The following is a 6,674-nucleotide window of genomic DNA, read 5'->3' on the forward strand; positions in this document are numbered from 1 at the left end:
AGGGGCTTTCCACAAAATAACATGCACATGCCCTCTATCTCTTTCATTCGGTGGCTTACAACGGGTCCCATGCCATGTGGCGTGCCTAGTCAGCATCATGTCCGTACGCAAACACAATTTGCACCGTATATGCAGGCCAAAGCAAAGTTGTAGCACCAGTTCAACATATGCCGCAAGTTTTGACACTAAAGTGATTTTTTTGCCAAGTTTCAGCATCAATGGTATAATTGACTATTATGAAAAACAACAATAAATTTAGAAAGCAAATTAAAAAACAAAGAAAATAAAAAACAGTTAATAAAATAAACAAAAAATCATAAAGGAGAGAAAAGAAAAAACATGAAAATAACAAGGAAACAAAAAAGAAAAAAAGTCGGTTCAGGAACCTTCTAGAAGTTTCCCAAAACCCTAGAAAACCGGCTGAAAACCTCTAGAAGGTTCCCAGAACCTAGAACGCTCAAACGCCTAAATGGGCCGGCGCAATCCTAACGACCGGTCGATCTCCTATGCGAAACAACGAAGTTCTCAACAAAAAAATCCTATGCGAAACGGCGACATTTTGACGCAACGCGCGTTAAATAGCGATTTCCAACTGTGTGCGTGCTAAAGCAATGGAAAATCCTATTGGCCGCTCGTTGCGGCAAACTGCCAGCGCTTCGCACAGGGCGAGCGACAGAGCGATGCTTTTGGGCCGGCCCACTTACGTGCATAGCTTACGAACTGCTCACTCTGGTTTTCTGAATCTTCTAGAAGGTTCCATGAACCGTTTTTTTTCTTTTATTGGTTTTCCATTTTCTGTTTCTTTTCTTTTTTTCATTTTCATTTTCTGTGTCTTTTTCATTTTTTTGTTTTTTGTTTCCTTTTCTTTTCCAAGTTTATTTTTCTTTTTCAGAACATGTTCACAGTTTTACAAAATGTTTAGGATTTTCTTTTTATGTCTTTTTCTTTTCTTCCCTTTTTCAAAAAAATCGGAAATTTTAAATTTTGTTCATGTTTCCAAAAAATTCAGTTTTTGAAAAAATGTTCTCAAAATTCAAAAATTGTTCACGTTACAAAAAAAATTCAAAACTTTCGAAATTCAGAAAATGTATCGGATTTCAAGTTTTTGTTCACATATTCAAAAAATGTCCATGTTGCCAAATTTGTTCGGGATTTTTCAAAACTGTTCTCCATTTCAAAACTTGTTCTCAAGATTCAAAATGTTTGTGTTTAAAAAATTGTTCGTGCTTCCAAATTTGTTCGGGATTTTTCAAAATTGTTCTCTGTCTCAAAATTTGTTCTCCAGATTCAGAAAATGTTAATGCTTTAAAAAATAGCTCGCGCTTCGACATTTGATCTCAAGATTCAAAAATCGTTCGTGCTTTAAAAAATTATACACAAATTCCAAAAATGTTCATGTTTTCGAAAAATGATTAGGATTTTCAAAATGTTTGGGTTTTCTATTCTGTTCTGTTTTTGAAAAAAGTCTTCAGGTATTTTTTTCTCAAAAAAACATTTGTGCCCGAAGTTTCAAAAATTATTTTGGATCAGCGCTGGCGTTTTGTTCTGAAGGTCTTGCACGGTGTTATCACTATTGAATATCCATAGCTCAAGTGGTATTGTCACATTGGCTTTTGTATGAGATCCTGTGTTCGATCCGCGGCTTCTGTACTTCATGGGCCGGGCCGACTGTAGATACCCCTGTGCGTTCGGGCGACAGACTGCCGCAGAAAGCGGCACATAGGATCTCCCCTGAAGCGATTGCGCCGGCCATGTCGTGGTGGTGGGGGGAAATAGATGATGGGCTAGCCTTTTGTTTTTGTGCTGAACTGCTTAACTATTATGTTCTGGAGTATGCGTATCGTTTTTCCTTATACAACAGATGATATATACTATATATACCTAGTTTTTTGCCAAAAATAATGGATATTCAACTGAATACCTTTGAATTGAGGTGGGCCCACCCCTGCGGTCAAGCTCCCGTTGCTGGAGGCGCACCACTCTCGATGTCGCAGGGCTCCGCCGCCAATCCCATGTAGCTCAGATCGCCGCGCCCCCCGCCCAGAGCTCCGACCGCCGTACCCTCGAAGGTCCGGCCGCTTTGACCCGAAGGAGAAGGGCCAACACAGCGGGTGGAGGAGAAAGTGGAGAGAGGGGAGGAGAAGGGTCGGCGGGTAGATGAGAAAGTTGAGATAGGGGAGAAGGGGCCGGCAGGTGATGGCGTAAGCGGCCGGAGGATGGCGAGGGGGCCGGCGGCGATATCTTTTAAAAAGTTCATGGCACAACACTAAAAAAAAATGTTGATAGCATTTAAAAGAATGTTTGAGATATTTTAAAAATGTTCACGCATTTAAAAACAAATTTCATGGCATTACTAAAAACAATGTCAACACGGTGTAAAACAATATGTTTAATACCATTCAAAAAATTTCTCACGCATTTCTAAAAATGCCATGTTTTTAAATTCTTACGCAATGTAAAAAATGCTTGCATAATTATTTTGAAAGGTTAACCTTCCTGAAATTTTTGTGACATTAAGACAATGGTCTCGTTTTTCAAGAATATGTTCTTGACATTTTAAAAGAAATCATACAATCCAAAAAATGTGTCATACCATAAAGAATGGTCAAGACGTGTTTAATTTATAACATTTATTTGAGAAAAAATAAAAAAATTATTTGAAAAAAATGTTCATCATGTATTAAATATGTGTAAAAAGATATTATGCATGTATAGGAAAAATGTATGACAGGTATTGAAAATAGCCGAGATGTATTTGAAAAATATTAAATAAATGAAGGAAAGATTGAAAAACGGGAAAACTAAAAAAACGCATGGAAGGTTACCAGTCCAAACCAATCTGTAGAACCTTCCCAAAACCACTTTTAAGATGGTTCGTCCCACTAAGAAGAGGGCGCCCCAGCACGAGAGGCGATGCAACGATAGGTCTCGCAATAGGCGAGAAATAGCCCTGGCGCGTGGAATAGGCGAGAAATCGCACACTATGTGCTAGACTGGGTCTGCCCTGGCCCATATTGTTTCTAGCCATTTTTTCTAAATTTTTTATTCCAAGTTGTTTTCTTTGGCTTTTCTTCTCTCGGTTTATGTTCACTAGCGAGATTGTGTTAGTTTTTATGGTTTATTTATTTTCTATTCACTTTATATTCTTGTTCAATTTCTTTTCCTCTATGTGTTTCATTTTTTTTCATCTTCCCTCTTTCTTTTTATTTTTTGTTCTACTGTTATAATTTTAATATATTTGTTTTGGTATTTATTTGCACATGTACAATTGTTTTATCTATAAATCTTTGTTAATATATAGGGCCTATCTTTTCAAAATGCAGGATGAACTTTTAAATGTGCGCAATGAATATTTTGTAAATATGCGGTGACATTCTTGTAAATACGCGAGGAACATTTTTCAAATATGCGATGTCCTTTTTTTCCCCGAAAAAATCATGTCCTCTATTGGCCGCTCTAACGGTCAACATCGAGGATGGGAATCCTTGTGCCTCGCTCTGGCTAGTAGATAGGTTAGGGTTTGAATTCTCGCAAGAGGGTCGCTCAGGCAAATGGCAACGCTTCATCTTTGACTCGGTCTTTTGAGTTCGTCCTTTGGAACAGATTCAACAAAACTATAGCAAAGGTTCCTGCTGGCTTCTCAGGGCGGCGAGGTTAGGGTAAATATGCGGCGGCTAATTTGGTATTAGGTTCTTCAGATCAAATTCAATTCAAGGGTTCAACTTCGGGGCGATGGCTCTTAGGGCACGTGCTTAAAGACTTACCAGTTGTCGTCGAAGTGGTAAGCCTGGCTCTGCTATGAGAGCGACTCAACAACTCATCAGCAACTCATTCTGACGGTGGCATAGGTCATTCAGTTGTCTAGAGACATCGATGTAATTTTTTATTATGTTTCGTGTGCTCTGTGTGCACTGTGCTTTCGGTATGTTTATCTGCGTCTTTTCAAAAGAAAGGTAAAAACATAGAACTGTGACGTGTGCCTAGGAATCTAGGATGTCATGGTGCGGCACGATGCGGGTTTTCCGGCAGAGGCCAAGGCGAAGTTTACTGCTAGAGCTTTGGTGGCTGCTGCTTGAATGCTGTCGCTGCTGTTTCTTCTTCAGAGGGCGCCACAGGTAGAGGCGTAGAGCACGGCCGAAAATCCTACACCTACTAAAAGAACGTACGCAAGGTTACGAAACCTTCCATCTAATCTAAACATCTCCCGTGATTTTCAGCCGGGTGCCTGCGAGCCCAGAGCGAGGTGTGGATGCAGGAGACCGCGCAGCGACGGACGGCGCGGCCACAGTGCGCAGGAGTGATGGGATGAGGCTTGTGAGCAGGTCATTGGACGGCGTTGGCTAGCAGAATGACATGTCATTCATGGATGCTTCTGAATTAGTGCTACCAAGGAGCACAGCGTCCCATTTCAAGTTTCCTTTAATTTGGAGAGTAGCCACAGCTTTCAGAACTGCATGCTAATTATAGCTCAAACTGTTTGAGCAACAACTACAGGCACCAGAATGGCATGCCGATACATAGCTGGAGATTTTCACCCATCCATGGATGCAGTACTGCATGGATGCTTCTGAGTTACTAAAAGGACTACTGCTACTACTCTCTGAGTTGATCTCTCTCACGGCCGGCTGTGCGGGGGCAGGAGGGCCGGGGAGGACGCCCTTCTCCTGGAAGCTGACGACGGTGTCGTAGAGGCACTGCGCCACCGGCGTGAACTCGAGGCCCAGCTCACGGAGCCGCTGGTTCGACATCTTGTACGGCTGCTTCCTCGGGTTCACCTCGTCAGAGCACCTGCGATACAGTTAACTGTTAACAACAGCTTGTATTTTGTTGACTGTCCATGTCATATGACTCCAAATTCTTCACACTTAAACGCGACATCGTTAGCACGTGTGTTGACATGGTTGCAACGCAACAGAGACAGGGACGGGTCTAGCTAAGGTATGCTATCTCGTCGCTGCGATGGCCGATTAGTACTACTGACCTGCTGGGGATGGAGTACTCGGGGAAGAACTTGCGGAGGATGGTGACGACGTCCTCCCGGTGGAGCACGGCGCCGTCGGCCACGCAGAGGTAGCGCCCGGCGGCGGCGGGGGACTCGAAGACGAGGACGTGCGCGGCGGCGGTGTCGCGGACGTGCACGTACGCCTGCACGGCGTTGGCGAACGTCTTGGCGGAGCCGTCCAGGTACTTGAGCACGTGCGTGAGGCTGGCGTTCACCGCAGGCTGCAGCGCCGGGCCCTGCACCAGCACCGGGTTCACCACCACAAGGTCCACCCCGCGCGCCGTCGCCGCCTCCCACGCCTCCCGCTCCGCCACCGTCTTCCCGTAGCAGTACCAGTTCTGACACACGCGCACAACAAAATTAGCGACGAGCCGCCGGCGACCATGTCCGGCCGGGTGCATGCAAAGTAGTAGTACTACGTGTGCTACGTACCTTGGTCTTCTTGCAGAACTCGAGGTCGCTCCAGCAGGACTCGTCGACGACGGCGTCCGGGGCGCGGCTGGGGTCCATGGCGACGGCGCCAATGGACGACGTCAGCACGACGCGGCGGACCGTGCCGGACTCCGCCGCGGCGTCGATGACGTAGCGCGTGCCCCTCACCGCCGGTTCCACCATCTCCTCCTGCAAAGCGCGCACGCACATCAAGACTAGACGATAACTGCGTCCATGCATGCATGATTGCATGCCATGCTACTGCTGATGCTACACGAACGACTTTGACCAATGGTCGTCCGTCACTGAAGGGTGGGGCCATGCCCAAGCAGCCCCTCCTCCGTGGATAGTGGATACAGTTGTCCAGTCCAGCCAGAATAGAAACGGAAAAGTAAATAAATTTGATGGAGCCAAATTCCCAAAGTTATGTCATCCCAAATACTCGCAGCCTTAATTTATCGAATCCTTGGAAGGCAATAATTTCCCCCGAAAAAAGGTTAAAGGTACGTACCGGATCGTCGGTAACCGGTGAGGCGGTGTGGAAGACGCCGTGGCAGCCGGCGATGGCGGCGCGCAGCGCGTCGCCGTCGAGCAGATCCGCCTTGCACAGCACCAGCCTCTCCGCCGCGCCCGCGAGGCCCCTCAGGTGCGCGTTCTTCGCGTCATCTGCATGCGGGCACAGGGGCTAATTAAGACGACGAGTCAGAGCCACCGCGCGCGCGAGCAGATCGATTTCGCCGGCGCCACCTACCTGGGTTCCTGACGGTGCCTCGCACGGCGTACCCCTTCTCCAGCAGGAGCTTGACGATCCACGACCCGATGTACCCGCCGGCGCCGGTCACGCACACCGTCTGCCCGTGCCCCGTGGGCGTGGGCGTGGCCTCGCCGCCGACGGTCATACTGGCTCCTGCCCGGCGCGCGTAGGTACGTCGCGGCGCGGCACAAAGATCTCCCCTGCGGCCGGTTAGGTGAATGAACAGATGCGTTGGCGATATCAACTAGTCAGGCAGATGAGAACAACGTATGCGTGGGGAGCGCTGGTCTGTGTGTTGCGTCTGCGTTTGGTACGTATTTATAGATAGAGGAGCACGCGAGTGTTTGGTGCTGGACTTGACAGAGAAAATCTGACGTCTCCGGCTGGTAAATCAGATGAGATCTCCTTTCTCTTTCCATCACTGGCAGGGCTTTACCAGAAGGTATCCAAATACTTTTGATGTTTTCATTCATGGTCTTGACACGG

General features: G+C 46.6%; 1 protein-coding gene across 1 annotated transcript; it reads right to left on the reverse strand.

The window, feature by feature from the left end:
• Positions 1 to 4,367: 4,367 nt before the first annotated feature.
• On the reverse strand, positions 4,368 to 6,466 carry LOC119339896 (cinnamoyl-CoA reductase 1-like). The gene is made up of 5 exons (XM_037611794.1): positions 6,186 to 6,466; positions 5,946 to 6,100; positions 5,435 to 5,623; positions 4,982 to 5,340; positions 4,368 to 4,788 (listed from the first exon to the last, which is right to left on the reverse strand). The coding sequence occupies exons 1-5, from the start codon at positions 6,331 to 6,333 to the stop codon at positions 4,458 to 4,460; spliced, it is 1,182 nt and encodes a 393-aa protein (XP_037467691.1). The 5' UTR covers positions 6,334 to 6,466; the 3' UTR covers positions 4,368 to 4,457.
• Positions 6,467 to 6,674: the final 208 nt, after the last annotated feature.

The sequence above is a fragment of the Triticum dicoccoides genome, chromosome 7B, assembly GCF_002162155.2.
Source record: "Triticum dicoccoides isolate Atlit2015 ecotype Zavitan chromosome 7B, WEW_v2.0, whole genome shotgun sequence".
NCBI lineage: Eukaryota > Viridiplantae > Streptophyta > Magnoliopsida > Poales > Poaceae > Triticum > Triticum dicoccoides.

Excerpts from the sequence above, each read along its gene's own strand:
- LOC119339896 (XM_037611794.1), bottom strand. The coding sequence starts at position 6,333 with ATGACCGTCGGCGGCGAGGCCACGCCCACGCCCACGGGGCACGGGCAG. Across the intron at positions 6,101-6,185 it reads AGGCACCGTCAGGAACCCAG|ATGACGCGAAGAACGCGCAC; the intron begins GTAGGTGGCGCC and ends GCCCGCATGCAG. Across the intron at positions 4,789-4,981 it reads GAGTACTCCATCCCCAGCAG|GTGCTCTGACGAGGTGAACC; the intron begins GTCAGTAGTACT and ends ACTGTATCGCAG.